Source organism: Colobus angolensis, unplaced genomic scaffold, assembly GCF_000951035.1.
Source record: "Colobus angolensis palliatus isolate OR3802 unplaced genomic scaffold, Cang.pa_1.0 Scaffold124, whole genome shotgun sequence".
Lineage (NCBI taxonomy): Eukaryota > Metazoa > Chordata > Mammalia > Primates > Cercopithecidae > Colobus > Colobus angolensis.
Genome location: NW_012113586.1, coordinates 3,866,432 through 3,886,516, shown reverse-complemented (window position 1 = coordinate 3,886,516; position 20,085 = coordinate 3,866,432). Strand labels below are relative to the sequence as shown.

Here is a 20,085-nt window from a genome sequence, read left to right as displayed (position 1 = left end):
GTAAGAAAAGAGACACATCCTGGGTGAAGGAGGGCCCCAGCCAAGTAAACCATATCAGCACATTCCCACTGCCCTTCCTCTTCTTTACAATACTAACTGCAGGGAGGACCACAGTGCTTAGCTTGAGAGAAAAATAACGCAGACCCAGGTTCTCTGAGGCCTAGAGAAACCTCTGAATACCACAACACAGAGATTTCAAAACTAGTTCAGCCCAGACGGTCTAAGCAAACTGTTACCCCAGTTAAGACCAATGGGGCTCAGTCGGAAGCTTTAGATGTCTTAGATGAGACCCCCAGGTCAGTGAGAAGCTACTAATATCACTTGAACGGTAGATTACAAAGATATAGCCTTGATATATGCACCCAGAACTCTATTTAAGCAACAGCATTATACACATTTTCAGCAGATATTGTAAGACTCACCCCACTGAGGTCTGTGGGAGAAAACTACAGAGCGGCCCAGGTGCTGGCCCAATCCTAACAAATGCTCAAGGATGATTATGTTAAAATTCCCTCTCTACCCCCCGCCATGTGAATACTAGAAGTAAGATGTTAAGTATGACCAAACCTAACAGAATTACATGAAAAAAATGAAAACAAATATCTGTTCACTAGTTTACCACCTGTCAGACCAAATCTGTAGGCAGATTTCAGTGGTAGTAGGTACTTTCCCACCGAAGTACCTACTAAGTACTTTTACTTTAGTAGGAAAGTACTTACTTTAGTGGGAAAGTACCTACTAAGTACTCATGTCTGGTTAAATCTTAGTAGGTACTTTCCCACTTAGTAAGTACTTAGTAGGTACTTTGGTGGGAAAGTACCTACTTATGCTGAAAGCCAGGCAGCCTGTGAAATGATTACTAAACCCAAGCAACCTCCAAAGAGCTAGGTGTTTTTTAAATTATTTATTAATTTCTAAATGTTTATTTATTTACTTATTTATTGTGATAGGGTCTCGCTCTGTTGCCCAGGCTGGAGTGTAGTGGCATGATCATGGTTCATTGCAGCCTCGACTTCCCAGGCTCCAGCCATCCTCCCACCTCAGCCTCCCGAGTAGCCACCACATCCGGCTAATTTTTGTTGAGCTGGGTGTTTAACCAGGCACGAGGCGGTGACCAAAGAGGGGCTCATCACCACTAACAGCATCACCACAAACTGTGTACCAGTGTACAGTGGCTATTAATCTCAAGAGATAGCTATCGTATCTCATAGGCACCCAGGGCAGAAGTCGGGGGAAGAAAACGGAGTTAAGGGTTAGAGACTGGAGCTGTGACCACCGCCCAGTTCTAGCTCTGTTCCTCTAAAAAGAACACTGAGGGGGCAAAATCCCATGGCACAGACGTTTGAATTCCATGTGGAGTCATTAGCTCCGACCTTGCCTGCCTTCCCTAGACTGGCATTTCTAGCCTTTCCCACTGTCTTCAAGATCTTGCCCACTCATCCCGTCCTAGGCGCTCTTCAAGCAGATGAGGATTCCGTTTCCCAAGAAAACGTAAGAATCACGCATGAGCGGCATCCACATTCCTCTTTTCCAGCCCCAGCTCAGTTTTACCCCTCCCACTCCTCAGGCTCTCCAGCCCCTCCCCTCCTACATAGGCTGGTGTCCTGCTGCAAACACCCCTTTTTTCCAGTGACCTAACCACTTCCTGTAGCAGCCAAACTTCCTGACAGGGAAAACCACCTCATCAACTCCAGGGCCTCCCCTCCAATGAAGTAGCTGCTGTTACAGCTTCCAGCTCCCAAGAGACAAGCCTTAAGAGGCATGGATTGAAGGAAGCACATTTCTCTCTACCACCATCTACCTAGATGAACACACCCATATGGGACAGTGCCCATGTTATCTGCTGGATATTATCTCTCAGGTCAACCCAATTATTTATAACCTGACATCAATGACAGAAAAGCACTCGTTCCATATAAACACCACTGGAGCTGTGCAAGGGGTACCCTAGACCTCAGACCTTTCCACTGCTCCACGTTAGCCTGGCTGTAATTCTGGCTTTCTTCTTTCGGCGGCCAAAGACTTTTCTCATCTCAGGGGAATCCCCCCATGCTGTGGTGACATCTTCATGTTCCCAGGTTGAAGACACAAAATTTACAGCACATCACCCCCATTTCTGCCCTTGGTTATGCCCAGTCAATTACATCTCTAGAAACTGACCTGTACTTTTTCCAATACCCCTTCCACTTCAACTCACTGAAATTAGGCTTCACTGACTTAGCAAATGTCACGAATGATCCACCCTATCCCTACCCGCATCCCAACCAAAGGCTTTCCTCAAGTGGGTTGAGGCCTCTGAGCCTGCTCTGTGATACCTTCCCTCCTGCTCCTCTTCTTGCTGGCCTGCCTACTCTGTTCCATACTCTCTCTCACCTGCTTCTCTGGTCACCTCTTACTGCTACTGTTCTCCCAGGCCCTGTCCCATTTTTACCCCATGGGTTCTTCCAGGGCCCTGATCACTCTCAGGCTCAGTCTCTGAGCCCCAGACCCCTATGTCTGAGGACTCACTGGGTGTTTCGCATACTGAGCATCTCTATCAGAGTCTACCTGATGGATGGGCTCTTTCATTAGAATTTACAAAAACAAAAGACAGCCAATGCTGCCACAAATGCAAAGGTCCTGCATGTCCTCATTATTGTTCCTTCCCTTCCACAGTTCAAGGAACCCCCGGAGCCCCAGCCCCAGCCCCTGGGCTTCTAGCCAGTTGGACCCCTCCTTCCACTGTGCTCTTTATTCTTTCGCCTCTGGCACCCACTGACCGAGCCATAGCTCTTATTAGCTCTTTTCTACCTGGTCTCTTGACTTCAGACCCAATGGATTTAATCAACCTCCAGGTAGCCTCCATGGGTTTTTCTTTCTGAAACCCTGATCCGACTGTGTTACTCCCTGCTTAAAAATTTCTACCTCCTCTCCAACCGTCTGCAGCAGAGGTTTTCAAACTATTAAGAAGAGGACAAAGGAAGGGGACTTTTTAGTCATATAAAATCTTTTGCCACCCAACATAGAAAACATTCAGTCGAAGCAAGTGGGGGACCACCCAGGCTCTCGCATGCCTTCTCCCTGAACTCCTGGGCGTGCACACATGCACATGAACACCCACGCACACCCATGTCTAACCTCCTAGGCACCTTTAAGGGGCTCCCAGGGTTCCAAGAACAGCCTGAAAACTCTTGGCTCACAGAGTCAAGCCCCAGCTCTACATTACAGCATTTGGGGCTTCCAGCTGCCTTTCTTCTCATCACGCACATCCAGAACTCAACATCCGGAACTAGTCATACTTGACTTCTTTCTGCTTGCCAAACCTATCAAACACTTTTGTACTTTTATGCTTCTCCTCCTGCTGACTCCTTAAGCTTCCAGACTCAATTCAAGTCAAGAAACTTATTGGCGTTCCTGGATTTGTCTTATCAACCATCCCATTCAGAGAAAACTTATGGTTGCAAGAACACTTCCTATTTCCAGTATTCCCAGAGCACTCTATACAAATGCTATCAATGCACTCAGCACATTCTACTTGGTCACTGGTTCTCAGGTCTGCCTAAGTGCAAGGACCAGTGCTAGTCATCTTTGAAGCCCCTAATGCCTATCACCATCATACCTTCAATGCTGTGGAGACTAACTACATGTTTACTGAAACGAACAAAGAGAAGGGTAGAGTAGGAGATGCAACTGCTGAACCTAAGCAGCACACGAATGCAGAGTGAAGTCATCAACTTTTTTTCTACTTAGTTTTCCCTTTGCTGGCTTAGTCTAGATACATTTTCAGGGTAAATTCAAAAAGTTCTAATTCCAAATTGGTAAGATTAAAATAAAGAAGATTAACCGATGCAACCTAATTTAAAAGCATTAAGACTCAAAATTTGGCCCAAACTTTTGAAGCTGATCTTAAAACTATCCACGAAGGGAAAGGATAAATATAAAGTAAAGCCCCTTGGATAGATTTTTTAATACTGAAAGATCCAGAAGCTGCTAAATGTCCTACAGAGCAGATAAAGTGCTCCCCATCCAGGAACCCAACCCCTATGGTAAAAGATCTCACATCCATTAGATGACTTATTAAAATGATGTCCAGAGAATTGCTTCTGCCCTGGAAGCTTTGCTTGAAAAAAATGTAGATAGCAGAAGAATCACCTGGGAAGCGCGCGGGAAATCCAGCTTCCCAGGTCCCATCCTAGGAGCCTCCAAATGAAGACTTCTGGGATGAAGCCCCAAAATGTGTACTGTTAGCTGAGTCTGAAGCATTACTCTAGAATGGCAGAGAAAGTATACAAAGACCCAGACAACTGACTGCAGCAAATGGGACAGGGAGTCCAAGAGACAGGTCCTGAAGAGGGACCCCACCTGTACTGGGACTCCCCAGCTCATTTCCCAAAAGCCACACCTCCACTCACTCACCAGAACCACCACAGTCCTCGCCAGAAGTGAGCATCCACACAAGGAAAGGCTTTCAAGCCACTCATCGCAACTTAGTGATGGCACAACAGCCACGCTTCACCAAAGCTGGGGGAACTGAAGGCCCATGTGAGAACCTGCCCTCAGCCCAGCAGAAGCAGCCAGTGACAGCCATCAGCTCTGGCCTGGAGCTTGGTGGGCTCAGGAGCCTGGGGAGTAGAGTCTGGGACCACAGGAGATACCAAGAGGAGCCAGGGCCCTAGGGTTTCAGCTGGCTGTGCCACCATCATTTTGCCTTAGCTCTAAAGACATCATGCAACCTCCTCAGGACCCCTTCCAGGCCTTAGGAAAACATCTAGAGTGGAAACTGGTACTCTCAGACTGGCCTCATCAACATGCCCTATGACTCCTCCTGAGCCCCAACATAAAGTAATCTGCATTCAGCATCCTCACCTGCAAAATAGAAATACTACCACCTACTCACCTCACAGAACGTCTGGGAGATGGTGAAGTAATATGTGATAAAGTATTTTGGAAATTACAAAATATCACCAAAGACTATTACTAGACAAAAAATAATAATTTAAGACAAAACTTCTCTAGTTTATAATGTTAGACCTTGGATGGAAGTCTCATTATCTCAAATGTCTTCTGCAAATGAAACCAGATGGGCACCTGAGGAAAGCAACATCATTAAACGGGGCAGCAACTGTGGCTAACAGGAATGAAAGCCCAGAGTTTTAAAATACAAATGGTTTCTGAGAAATCTCCCAAGTTTTAAAATGAGTTTCTAATTCAAAAAAGTATAAATACCGTGTAGGTCAAAGAAAGCATGTCTCTAAACAGGATTCAGTCTGTGCAGCACCTGCCTGTGACTCAGGTCTTAGGATACCCCTGTCCTGCACACCCCTCAGCTCCCTCCAGTTGCACAGGAGACCAGTTTTAACTTCACATGAAAAACCGGCTGTCCTGGTAGAGGCGCCCAAAGAAGGAGTCTCCACATCCTCCCAGTATCTGACAGCCTTCACCACCAGGTAAAGTACAGGACAAGAGGCTCAGAGAGACTGACCAGTTGGCTGGACGTTGACCACGGCTCCCTCGGAACGCTTTCGGGTCATAGCATACCATGACCCATCCGGATCCTGGATCCACTCAGCGGCCTCGCAGTAGAACTCGCCCTGGTCGGAAGGCTGCAGGTGGAAGATCGTGAGGCGGAAGGTGGTCCTCCCCAGCTTGTCCAGCCGCACCTCCCCCAGGCTCTGCCTCTGCGCATATTCGCTGCTGGAGTGAAGCATGAAATCTCGGCTCAGGGAGATGACCTCCACGGGCTTCTCGCCACCTTTCTGCCGGAGCCAGGCCACAGACAGGTGGCTATGCTGAATGGTCTCCGAGGTCACCTCACAAGTGAGCTCCAGCGGGTCCTGCTCCACTCTGTGCAGAGTCTGGGGCATGGCAGTGGTCTGCAGGGAGTCTGGGATCACTGCAACACAGAAATGTCCCGAGAGTGCAGTCACAAAGCCACAGAATCTGAGACTCCCAGAGGCTAAGCTCCCATTCCATGCAGGCGTCACTGCCCTGCATCCCTAACAGTCATCCTTGAACCATCCATTCAAGGCCACAGACAGCCCCAAATGCACATAAAGAGAACGTTTTCTGTTTGGATTTGGAAATGCATTATTTTGGTGCTTACACTTACCTGTTTGGTATTTTAATAACACTTGGATGAAACATGGGGTGTATTTCATATTATATAATAAATGAACTTCCTGAAAATACTGTCTTTAAACAATTGTCTCACAGGTCAAATAACATTTGTTGTTCATTCTGGCACTGCTTTGAGATACTTTAACTTCACTTCTGACTGATCCTCAAATGGAAATGCCTCCTGGAACTTTTAGTTTTACATTTCTATACAACATCCTTATTTTCCCCTTTCTCTCCTTCCCACATCCCCATTCTGTAACTTACTTCAGCAGTACAGCCCCAGGAAGACAATTTTTTTAAAAAACCATTTTTGGCAGAAAAAATCATCATCATACCCTATTTTTAGTATGTTTAATTTTCACGTAATTCATCCATCAAGGGGTCCTCACTGGAAGGAAGCCACAGTCTGGAGAGATTCCGGCAAGAGAAGAGATTTTCTCTGTGATCTCTTGGTCAGAATCATACCCTGATCCTTGCTTGCATCTTTCTGGAGATTAAATAGCACCACCTCTTTGTCTGATGAGAGTACCTTAGTCACAACTAGTATGTGCTTTCTCCCTGTTCTCACCCAAGGATTGGGTCTTAAAGGTCTCCTGCTGGGAACGGCCGAGTGCGGTGGCTCACACCTATAATCCCAACACTTTGGGAGGCTGAGGGAGGCGGATCACCTGAGGTCGGGAGTTCAAGACCAGCCTGACCAACATGGAGAAACCCTGTCTCTACTAAAAACACAAAATTAGCTCAGCATGGTAGTGCATGCCTGTAATCCCAGCTACTCGGGAGGCTGAAGCAGGAGAATTGCTTGAACCCAGGAGGTGGAGGTTACAGCGAGCCAAGATCGCACCATTGCACTCCAGCCTGGGCAACAAGAGCGAAACTCCGTCACACACACACACACACAAACACACAAAAAGGTCTCCTGCTGGGACACAGACTTGTTAGAGAAAGAAAAAGGAAAACCCACTGCTTAGTTGTGATAATAAAAACTAGAAATTAAGATAGACAGAAAAACAGAAAAGCCTTGATATGGTTAACCCTTTGACACTGACAAACACTATGACCAAGGCTGCCCACATTGGAAGCTCCTGCATCCCTCTTCTTCACGTTTCCTTCAGCATTAAGGAGCAACAAGGGAGACAGCCAGTTCATAGTTCCTTACGCATGGAGCCAAAGGACCTGCAATGTACGAGGTCTGAGCAAGGACCCACAGCCACATGTGCTTCCTGCTTCAGCAGTGCCCCATGGGTCTCAGAGCTGCCCAAAGGCCTATCCTTCTGAGAGGTTTCTCCTCTCTTCCAACTGATGTCATACGTCTCATCTTCCTTGTCATTCAGATCATCAACCACAAACATCTTGCCTTATATTTTCATATCCCTTTTCACCAGTTACAGTGTTAACTTATGAAATTCTTAACATCTGCATTAGACCTTTTTAAAGTTTCACCCTCAACCACCTATTAGTAAACTACAGAAATTTAGTTTACTTGTACTATCTGTTGACCCCTAAAATATGTGGGGATTTTGGGGATTTTTTAAAAGTCAAATGTATGGCATAAAGCAAAATTACACTACCAAAGAACTGAGTCAGGCCAGATGTGGGCCATGCGAAGACAGCATCTCCTTACCCACTAGGTTCATCTTTGCACTGTAACTCCCAAAGTATTGCTTATCAGTGCTGGGTGTGTGGCATTCATACTCCCCGGCATCCCGGGCCTGAAGATCTGTGATGTGCAATAGGGTTGAGTTCCCCTGGACTCTTTCTATGAAGATCTTCCCTCCACGAACACGCTGGGTGTAGATGGCATAGGGGAAGGAAGAGTCCATGGTGCTGACGATCTGCACCTCTCGCTCTGGAGATGACGGCAGGTAAATGGACCACTGGAAATTCTGCTCCGAAGGTCCCTGGTAGCCACTCACATTGCACCAGATGGTGATGTGGGAGCCCTCCGTGCGGTACAAGGGTCCTTCCTGAACGGTGACTTGCCGCTGTGCTGACACCACACCTACAAGGGACAGAAAACACATGCAACATGCTCACTTCTCAGACCAAAATGCAAAGTAGGCAGCAATCTCCAAAGGGTTTGTTATTTGTGTGACATGATAATAATATAAATAGCTTACTGGCCCTTTCAAAGGCGCTCTGTGATTTATAAATATTAATTAAAACACTCTGTGGTAAAGCACGGTCCCTAATTTGCATATATGGGAATTGGATCATGCCAAGATGTGCTTTTGTTACTTATTCAACAGCTGACCCTTGGGAATTTCATTTAGTCCCTCTGTTTGTCATCTATGTGGCAGTTTTATATCTATTTATTAATGCTGTGTATAAAGTTTTTAATAAAACGAGCAGGAAAAGTTGAATCCTTGGCACAAATTCAGATGAAAACAAATAAAAGCAACCATCTAGAAATCTGGCTGAAATTAAATGCTTCTTCCTTGGTCCGAGCACTGGTGGGAGGGAGTCCTGGGAGCACCTATTTTCTGGTGCCACACCCTTCGTTTTCCCATGTGGCTGCTCACTAACACCACTCCCAAGGAGCATTCCTTAGTTTCTCTTCCCTCCATAAATGGAGGCAGAGCTGAGCTCCTGCAGACTGCTATCGTTTTAAGCTGAGCACGCCCAAATACGAATGTGAAGGGCTGAAGCAGATCCCTGATGCCAGACTGCCACAAACTGACAAAGGGGACAGTGCCCAGCTAAACCTATGACAAAGACAGTCAGGTCAGGCTACCCTTGAGTTTCCCACTCAGATTCCCCCGCTGACCTCCTGCCTTCTGGCTGAGATAGCGTTCTCCAAGGTCACTCTGCCTGCCTTCTCCATGTTCTTCTTAAAGTGGCATGGTGAGTTTAATTTCTCATTTCATGCCAACTCAACACTGATTGTGCCTGGGTCACTCAGAAGGTGGGAGGGGGCACACCCCTGCCTCTCCCTTTCGGCAGTGGTCACGCACTGCAGGTTGTGAAAAGCGCAGGTGAGTTCTAGGCACAGCTTTGCCACCAATTAGAGCTGGTTGTGTCATCTCAAACAAGTTGCTTTTCTTCTCCAGACCTTGATCTCCTCATCTATCAAATGATTTCTAAGAAAGTGGCTTTGGAGAGGACTAGCATGGGTTCCGATGCTGGCTTTGTCATTTATTAACTGTGATCTTGGATAAGCTACTTAACCTCTCTAAGCCTCAGTTTTCTCATCTGTAAGATGGGGATAATAATGTGTGCCTCATAGGGTTATTGAGAAGATTTAATAACATCTGTAAAGCCCCTAGCACACAGCCTAGCCCACAATCAGTCCTCAATAAAGAGCTGCTGGCTAAGACATCTTTTGGCTGGAACATTCTGTGGCTCTGGATCCATAGAGGACAGAATTTGGCCAGTGACTGCTTAAGGACATTTCAAAGGCCTCTTGACAATGACACGATCACTGGGCCGCCCATGTCTTCCCACAGCTGCAGCCCATTCTTGTGATAGCTTCCCTTTTCCCCCACAAATGGGAATGGCGGCTGCCCCGGCTATGCCTATCTGAAGTGGATCCAGCTGGTGAACAGCCGGGACAGCTCAAATACTAGTGGAGTGAAGCTCTCAGCCCAGCTCAGCAGGGTACTGTGCCTCAGTGTAAGCTGATCTAATCTGCAAGATGACAGACCTCAAAACAGCCCATACAATGAAACGCCCATGGCTTGCAAAACTTTAATTCATGCAGAACCTTTCCTCACAAACAAAATCTTACACAGAACCCATCTTGGCTTCAGCAGAATCAGGAAAAATAAAAAATTGTCAGGGGAAGGAAACAGAACAAGTGGTATGTGAATTTACTTGATATATTCTGGTTGATGGCATTAATTATGATATTTAAAGTCACCAGGAGGACAACTCTTTAGTAATATCAGTATGTTAAAATATGCTGTATAACATTTTTGCTATATGTACAGTCAGGAACTGAATAACATTTCAGTCAATGAGGAAACACATGTACAACAGTTATCCTGTAAGATTATAATGGGGCATATATAGAGATCTAGTATATGGCACTTAATATTGGCATGGCAGATCAAGTAGGGGAAATGACTGATATTCAGTAACAGTGCTGGGACATTTGATTTTCCATATGAAAATATATAAATGAAAATATATATCCCATCTAGGTTTGTTAAAATATACCCTGTGATGTTCACACAAGGATGAAATTGCCTAATGATGCATTTCTCAAAACATATCCCCATCATTAAGTGACCCATGACTGTATATATACACACACAAATATATGGTGACATTTGCATCAAATGTTTGCAGTATTCCTGAAACACAGAACATTTTGCAAACAATTTAACTACATTCATAACATTAGGTATCCTGTGAATTGCAGCGTTCTATGACAGAGCAACTACAACCAACCCCTGTCCATCTCCTGCAAAGAAGGCTGGAGGCAGGTCAGCGTACACCAGCATCTTCAAGGACTGCTTCTCAATCCTGGACCTACATTGGAATCACCTGGGGAGCTTTTAAAACCTAACAGTGCCTGGACCCCACCTGACATAACTGGTCTTAGGACTAATTAGGATTGTTTTTGAAGCTCCACAGATGATTCAAATCAGGTGTAGCAAAGCACTGTTACTTTAAAGTGTCTCTACCTACATGGTGCCAGCGAAGTGCTCAAATGAAATATCTTAAGGCTCTCACTAGCTTTAAGCTTCTCTCTTTGGTAGAGACCCAATACCTGGTTCAAGAAAGTTTCATTCTCCTCTAGTCTTCCCCAGTGCAAAAGAAAACAGCTGAGACCCATCAGATACTGGCTCTTGTGATGCAATAATGAGTTTAACCAGAATGCATCCTATTTACAGACCTTACAAAGGCACTTGGCCAGCGGATCATGAATGTCCTCCCCACCCAAAGGTAAACAGTGTTAAGTGGCCTGAATGAGCCAGGACAGCAGGGTCAAATCAACTTGCCTAGGCTGGAAGCAGGTTATAAACAACCCGGACAAATAACTAACTACTGGACTGCACTTCAACCACACACATTCAGCTGCACCTGTTTATTAAATAGGTCTTTAATTTCCCTCTGCCCCACAAAGGGCTTCTGACCCCTGAAAATAATGCTTCTCAACATAACAATAAAAATAAATGTTTTCTTCTTGGCAGTTTAATTCCCCTTCCACATACCCGCCCCCCTCCCCATTTCCTTCTAATGGTAATACCCTGCTGTGCAGACCTCTGCTGCCTCCAAAGAGACACAGGCCCCCAACCCTGATCAGAGCATCCTCTGACCCACAGCCCTTCTATTTCCCCTCTCAACCTACAATAGAAGGTTCCTCCCAGGCAAGGATCTTTTTTTTTTTAATTAACTTTTTTAACTTTAGACATTCTGTACTCTTTGGATTACTCTGCAATAAGCAAACATGACTTCTGTAATATAAAAAGAAAGATCAAAATGTTATATATAACTGCATGAAAAGAACTAGAAAGAAAATACTAGGTGACAGGATGACAAGTGATTTTTATTTTTTCTTAATATTTTACTCCCTCCCCCAGTCCTCTGCAATGAGTATGTACCAGTTTAATAACTAGAAAAAAATTTTAGCCCAAAATAAAAATAATGCATATTTGCTATATAAAATTTCTTCTATATTCACTACTGTAGTATCTTTTATATACAGATATACACACATATGTGTGTGTATATATATATTTGGTCTTTGTCCCCAGTTCCTGGCACTGAGCTCCTAAACCCCTTGGAACTTCCTAAGCAATGGGAATACCTTTTGTTATTTATAAGAAGCCCCTTTTGGCCATCCCAGAGTTTATGCTAATGAAATGACTGAAGGTGAGCAGGGAGGCAGTTTCAAAGAAGGAGCTGGTCATGCTTAGAGTTGGAGTTTTCAGCCCCACCCTTAGACCTCCAAGGACAAGAGGGGGACTGCGGATTGATCCAATCAGCATTGGTCAGTGATTTGATAACTCACACCCATGTAATGAAACCCCATATGAAAACCCTAAATAATGCAGTTAGGAGAGCTTCTGGGTGCTGGGAGCAGCATGCACCAGGAGAGGGCATGGGCAGTAAGCACTACTCCCCTCTCAGACCTTGCCCTAGGCACTAAATAGGACTGACCTATGTGACCAGTAGGAAATGCACAAATGGTGGAATGTGACTTCCAGGGCTAAGTCATAAAAAGACAAGCACCATGTTGTGAAGACATCAAAGCAGCCGTATGGGGAGGACCACATGAGGCCTCCTGCCAACAGCCAGCACTAACTTGCTAGCATGTGACTGGAAGTAGATTCCACCTTGGAAGTAGATTCTCCAGCCTCAGTCAACTCAGTCAAGCCTTCAGATAATGTCAACCCCAGGCATCTTTCTGTTGTTGTTGAGACAGGGTCTCACTCTGTCACCCAGGCTGGAGTGCAGTGGTGCAATCAGAGCTCACTGCAGCCTTGACCTCCGAGGCTCAAGTGATCCTTCCACATCAGCCTCCTGAGTATCTGGGACCACCAGCACACACCACCATGCCTGGCTAACTTTTTTATTTCTTATAGAGATGGGATATGGTTGGGGTCTGTGTACTCACCCAAATCTCATGTTCAATTATAATCCCCAGTGTTAGAGATGGGGCCTGTGGGAGGTGACTGGATCACAGGAGTGGATCTTTCATGAATGATTTAGCATCACCCCTTTGGTACTGTTCTCGTGAGAGTTCTCACAGGATCCAATTGTTTAAAAGTGTGTGGCACCTCCCCCTCTCTCTCTCTTGCTCCTGCTTTGGCCATGTAAGGCATGCCTGCTTCCCCTTCATCTTCCACCATGATTGAAAGTTTCCTGAGGTCACCCCAGAGGCCAAGCAGATACCAGCATTATGCTTCCTGAACAGCCTGTGGAACTGTGAGACAATTAAACCTCTTTTCTTTATAAATTCTCCAGTCTCACGTATTTATTTATAGCAATGTGAGAACTGACTAATACATAGGGTCTCACCATGTTTCCCAGGCTGGTCTCAAACTCCTGGGCTCCAGTAATCCTCCTGGCTTTGCATCCCAGAGTGCACGGATTATAGGCACAAATCACCGAACCTGCCCCCTTCCTCCCCACAACATCTTGACTGCAACCTCCTGGGAGACTCCAAGTCAGAAGTACCCAGTTAAGACGTTATTGACTTTCTGAACCACAGAAACTGTGAGATAATAAACATCTATTGTTCCTTTAAGCCTTAAGTTTGGGGCTTTATTTTTTAGGACCTAAGATTGAATGCAAAATTGTGTTACATACACATGAGTGTGTTCTTCTGGGAAAAGAGTCCATAAATTTCAAAAGATTCTCAAAGGAATTCAAGACCCAAAAAGATTAAGAAACATTGCATCAGACAATAACATGTCAATGAGCAAGGTCCTGTCCTTTTAGATTGAGTTTTGAAATCACCCATCCCACAAATACATGATACCACTTAACTAGTTTTTCAAGGTATTTCTTGTTCAAAGATGCTCCCACTTTTTCTTTGTGCTCAAGTCCTAGACAAACCTGGCTAGGAGCAGGAGGTATGATTCAGGAGTTAGTGAGCAGGGAGGGGTCACTGTGCCTGGGAAAGCCAGCCTCTCATGCAATTTTTGGAATATGACTTGGCTCAAAAACCTATTATCTCTAGGCACAGGATCCAACTTATATGTTCAAGATGTGTGACTGAGCATGTGAAAGTGTCAAAGGGACCGACCTCTCCATTTTACATCTACTCTTCCAGTTGTGGCCCCTACAATCATCAAACTCGTTCAGCACCCTGCTCCTCCAAATTCTGCAAGTGACTCAGCCACACTAGTATCTTTCTTTATCTATAAGATGAAAATAATACAATGCACCATGTAGCAATCCCACAGGAGACCCTAGAGATCAAATCATACCATGAAAGCCACCAAATGAATATTTTTTAAAATTTCATCTCATTTCTACCAATGAGAGATATCAATCTAAAAACAGGATCAATCTTTGTAAGTACAAAAGCATTAAAAAGAACATTAAGTTTGGGTTAAAAATGCAAAACTGCATATGAAGTAAAACTACTGATTAAAAAAAAAAAAAATCCTACGCCTACAAAAACAACCAAACAAAACATTGATGACACTGGTCTGAATCACTGAATGGTGAGAATATGAGTGATTTTCTCCTCTCCTATTTTTCTCAATACCTTTTCTCTATTACCTCCTTTTTTAAATAAGCAAGTATATATTGTTTCTAAACTGAAGATAAATGATTATGATGAGTAGCACTTTCTCAGGCACTGTCCTAATTGCTCTGCATACATCATCTCATTTAATCCTCACAACAGCTGAATGGGGTCGATTTCATTACAGCCACATATACCAAACAAGGAAATGGTCTTCAAGGTTAAGTAAACTTCTCATGACACAGAATGTGACTAAGAGTTTTCTTACTCCATGGCTCACAATGAATGTGCTCTGTGAATATCAGTGAGAAGTAATAAAGCACTGACTGGATCTTCTTGCCCACCTGGTCCTAAAAGAAATGATGGGGAATCTGTGCAGTCCCAAGTTAAAAATGGGTACTGAACTGAGCTGCCACAGCATGCTGAATAGGTGGAGTCCAGGTCAACTTAGTGCTTCATGGAACTTAAAGGCTCCAGAGAGAGAGCAATCAGGAAAGCCACTTCCACAGCCACATCGGTGACAACTTCTGGGGATTCTCACCTGTCAGCCTTCAGCCAAGGAAGGACAGGAAGTGGCATGGGCTAAAAGATCCTTTGTTTGACATCTTTCCAGATCAGGTGACAGGAAAACCACAAGACTTGAACCTTTCCAATAAGGACAGCCAGCACTTATTGAGCCTCAGCCAGGTAACTGTTCCAAGTACTCTGTTTGTATAACCAGCTTTAACCTTCACAACAGCCCTCTGAGGTAAATACTCCTAGTGACCTCACTTTGCAGATGCAGAACCTGAGGCAAGGAGTCAGGGAGTAAATGAAGCTGACTAAAGACACCTGCACTGGTGTGTCGCAGTGGCTCATGCCTGTAATCCCAACACTTTGAGAGGCCAAGGCAGATGGATCTCTTAAGGTCAGGAGTTCGAGACCAGCCTGGCCAACATAGTGAATCCCCAGCTCTACTAAAAATACAAAAATTAGCCAGGTGTGATGGCACATGCCTGTAATCCCAGCTACTCAGGAGGCTGAGGCAGGAGAATTGCTTGAACCCGGGAGATGGAGGTTGCAGCAAGCCGAGATCACATCACTGCATTCCAGCCCACTAAGTCAATGTCACTGCCATCAAGGGACAGTCTAACCAAGGTCCAGATGGCAGAAGTGGAGCCATCAAACCAGGACAGCTCGAGGTTCAGTTTCCTAACACCACAGGTGCAAGGACATTATCTGAATCCATACTTTCATCAAAAATGTCCCTTGAGGCCAGGCACAGTGGCTCATGCCTGTAATCCCAGCACTTTGGGAGGGCAAGGCAGGTGGATCACCTGAGGTCAGGAGTTTGAGACCAGCCTGGCCAATATGGTGAACCCCTGTCCCTACTAAAAATACAAAACTAAAAATACAAAATCTAAAAACTAAAAATACAAAAATTTAGCCTGGCAAGGTGGTGCATACCTCTAGTCCCAGCTACTCTGGAGGCTGAGGCAGGAGAATAGCTTGAACCCAGCAGGCGGAGGTTGCAGTAAGCCGAGATCATGCCATTGTACAGTAGCCTGGACAACAGAGCGAGACTCTTATCTCAAAAAAAAAAAAAGTCCCTTGATCCCTTGAGCCCGGGAGGTTGAGGCTAACATGAACAATGATTGTGCCACTGTACTCCAGCCTGGGTGACAGAGTGAGATCTTGTCTCAAAAAAAAAGAAAAAAAAAAGGCTCTTGAAACAGCCATCAACTCCCATGTAATAAATGCACTGCCACAATCCAGCAGCAAACCTAAAGATCAGTGTGAATTCCTAAGTCTTCCCCTTCACTGACTTCCCACAGCATGGACAGCAGCTGTGAGACCCTGGGCTGGTTACTTAACCTCTCTGCACCTCAGTTTCCTCATCTGTAAAGTGGTATAATCTTCACAGTGTTATGGAAGGATTAAGTGAGTTGCTACATTTAAAACTTAATTCCTGGCACATAATAAGTGTTCAATAAATGTTCAGCCACCAGTTGCAGTAGTAGCAATCGTAGTGATATTAACTCTAGCTGTGGAACTAATTTCTCCCACACACCATGGCAGGTTGTATTCTCCAGATACAACAGTAACAGTATCTCCTTCCCACATGCTCTTTTGCAATGTGACCATGCCACACACTCCCATCAAGAGGTGGAGTTTAGAATAATTCCCTTCTTTTTGGATCTGGGCAGGAAGTCACTGTGACTTCCGATCCTACGTCATGAAAAGTGATGCAGCTTCTATTTCACTCAGGGAGCCCTGAACCACCACGTAAGAAAGCCAACGGTCCTGAGGCCATGCTGTGAGGGGGCTCAAGGCACATGGAGAGGCCCTAGGCAGATGCTCCAGTCCAGAGCTGGCTCCAGCCAGCTCCACCTGCAACCATGTGACTGAACAAGCCTCTACTGTGAGCTGCCCCCCAGCCTTGGAACTTATGGCCATGCCTGATGTGCCTCTACCCCCCAAAATTCTCAACCCACAGATTCTGTAAGCATAATAAAATGGTTGTTTTAAGCCACTGAGGTTTGGAACATAGAAAGGTTTGTTACATAGAAAGGTAACTAGAACATATGCTATGGCTTCAATCAACGTTTTTTTCAGTACCTATTATATACGATGGATACTAGGACAGAAACTGTGAGATTTAAGACACAGTTTTATTATTAAGACATAATAAGACATAGTTGACAAGCTGTCCTAAGCTGATGATCCTAAAATAAATACACATAACTAATAATTTTAACGGTATACGATAGCAGTGAGGTGCAAAGTGCAAGGTTAAGCCCTCTCAGAAAGTGAAAATATTCAAAAAGCCTTCACAAAAGTACTGACATCTGAATTGGGTCCCAAAGTGCAAGCGAAATATATGCCACATGAAAACACTGCAGTGCATTCCAGGATTAGCAAAAGAAGTTTGCCGAGGTCGTTTTGTCACATGACTGGAGGGCACATCAGTGCCAGGCGGAAAAGGGCACCGAAAGGCACATTAATAAAGTCAAACACCTCCTCTGGGACAGGGGAAGTTGAGAAAGAGACTAACAGAGGTAAGTAAGAAGGCGGATCAGATTTACACTTTCGAGTCATCACTCTGGTGGCAGGTGGAGGACAGAGCAGAGGGCAGGACTGGAAGCAGACAGACCAAATTCACAGTCAAATGTGATGAGATGAGGGCCTGGCCTGGTTTTAAATCCAAGGACAAAAAAATCATTCATTGACTCTTTCATTCTTTCTCTTATCTGAATCCCCAGTGGTACCTAAAATAGAGCTGGTCTAAAGATGATGATTAATGAATGTTAAATTATTAATACCACTTCTAAGAAGATGTAACTGCCAGCTACAGAACCAGCCAAAAGGACTGCAAACCCAGTAGTTCATTTCATCCCAACCTGACTGTGATCTCTCTGACGTCTGCGCTGCTGTGTCACCAGACTGCCTGATTGTCCTAGGTTGAGACATTTAGCTACTGAGCCCCAGGGATGGATGGCTGCTTCTAAGCTGCTGCCTAATTCCCTCATCACTAAATGTTGAAGCTGCTTCCTTAGAGGACTGCTAAACCATAACTCAAAAATATTTTAAACATGCTACTATTTATTTAGATTACAATATTTACTTAATTTTTTAAAATTACAGTATTTTAAGTCTTTTATCTCTTCTGACTACCACCACTAACCCTGCTTCCCCTCATTTTTCCAGAGACTGGCACTACTATGATTGAAGGATAGCTCTCTCCAGACTTAAAAAGAAATGCTTTTTTATCCAGATATATGTAACTACTGAAAAATACAAAGCATTTTTTACATAAACATTATCATCCCTTACATTGAGTTATATTCCTCAGTTTTCCTCCTCAAAGGTTTTGAGATCAAATATAGTTCCCATTTTTCCTCTTTATATAGCTGCACAGTATTCCATCATAGGATTACACCACATTTTATTTATTCCAATATTAATGAATATTTAGGTTATTTATATATTTTTTTTCTATAACCAACAAGCCCTTTCCTTTTCCCATGCCTTCTACTGCGTATCCTCTCCCCACCTGAATTTGTACAATCCCCAGCTTCTCTTATCCATGACCACTGAAACCCTAGGGAAGACCTTGTCACTTCCGGGATGTCCATGGCTCTTTCACCCCATGCTATGCTTGGAATCAGGAAAGCCCAAAAGACCCCACTTCCTGACCTTCTATTCTGCTCCTCCTCTCCTATCACTCATTTCTTGCCTCCACCCTCCACTCTTCCCAGAAAAGGTAGGGATAGCGCCTGAGTCCTGCCACCCTCTCACCTGCATTCCCCCTCGCTCTCATGGAAGGACAGCACACAAGCATTATCCAAGCAGAAAGGCAGCGAGGGAGCCCTGCAGCCTGCCCTAGGCCAGCTATGCCCACAGCCACAGGAATAGACACTTTACTCAGCCCCACCTAGATTCAAGGCAGCATCTAATCGAAACGCTTATAAGTAAATATAAGTGCTAGTATTTGCCTTCTATTTTCTAGAGGGGAAAAAAATTAAAAGGCAAGATCAGATTACTTGCCTGTAAATGTTCTCCCTATAATTACTCTGACTGCTCTTTCTTTCCATCCGGTTTTGGAGATAACGGAAATAGGCTGAGAGTTGGGCTTTTTTTTTTTTTTTTTTTTTAAAAGTGGGCAGCTTTGTGGCAACACTCCCTCTGAGAAGTCCAGAGGCTTAGTGAACCGCAGCTTAGAGTGAGTTCCAGTAAAATGACCATCATTCGAACCAGCAAGTGCCTCATTCCTTTTCACAGCATAGATTTCACAGCAATTACTGTTGCTATTATTTTACACTTCACTTCTGGACCCAGGATACCCCAGTTTCTTCAGACTCTCAGTCTGGTCCCCAGATTTTCAGTCTGGGGGAAAGGTGTCGACTGAATTTCAAACAGTCCCTCTGCTGGCCACCACCCCCACCCTCTCCCAAAGAGGACTGGAATAACTCTTCCACAGCTCCTGCCACACTCAGCACTGCCTGCACCTCCTCCTGGAGCTGGCAGGGCCCCAGCTGTGCACCCCTCAATGCTCTCACGGCTTCAGGAAGAGGACTGCTAAGCCCAGGGCCTTGCTGACAACATGCCAGGAGCGCATCTGAAGGCAGCGTCAGGATGTCAGCTACCAGGCAGCAGAGGGATACCGGGCGCCAACAGCAAAAGCACTTGGAGGGGCTTTTTCAAGTGGCATCAGAACTAGACCTGGATACAAAGGGGTGGCCCTGGCTTCAGGAAGTCCATGATAAATCAGTCTGGTGTGTCCTTCAACAGTGTCCCCACCTTCTGTCTCCCAACACCAGGCCATGGAGACACAAAACTAGAAAATGGGGCTGCCTAGCTAGGAATGCCCAGGCTGTGAATCAGGGTCTCCAGAAGGAACCTCAGAGCCGTGTCCTACTGCAGAGCAGCAACTCCAGCTCTTCACCCTGGAAAGCAGTCCGGTACAAAACAGAAATGTTCCTCTTCTCCTGACTCCACCCAAGGCACTGCTGTGACCCTCTCAGCAGTGGAAGCACTAGCCAATGTGCCATCCTCTTGGATGTTAGCTGGATAATCGCAAGAAGCAGAACCCCAACAACTAGCTCCAGTGTGTGGGGAGAAGTGGGGAGGATGGAGAAAGGATACAAAACAACACTGTGGGATATCAGGGCAGCCCACGAGTGAGGATCACAGCACAGCTATGCCTTGCAAGGACCAGAACTGGAAAACCTTTGTGACTTAGGCCACCCTCCTCAGGACAGCCCCGCCACTCTTCAAGGACAAAGTTCTTTTACTCGGCCATGGTTTCTGTGCTCCAAATATTCAGCTTACACATGCCTGTTGCTGCTGCACTCACCATTGTG

At 45.1% G+C, this 20,085-nt stretch overlaps 1 protein-coding gene across 1 annotated transcript in view; it reads right to left on the bottom strand.

Annotated features, from left to right (window-relative positions):
- IGSF3 (immunoglobulin superfamily, member 3) overlaps window positions 1-20,085 on the bottom strand; it is a 93,628-nt gene that overhangs the window by 33,939 nt on the left and 39,604 nt on the right. Inside the window, exons 3-4 of the mRNA XM_011933084.1 lie at window positions 7,721-8,098; window positions 5,462-5,872 (exon numbers count right to left, since the gene is read on the bottom strand). Coding sequence (XP_011788474.1) covers window positions 5,462-5,872; window positions 7,721-8,098 — 789 coding nt within the window. The remainder of the gene's footprint in view (window positions 1-5,461; window positions 5,873-7,720; window positions 8,099-20,085) is intronic.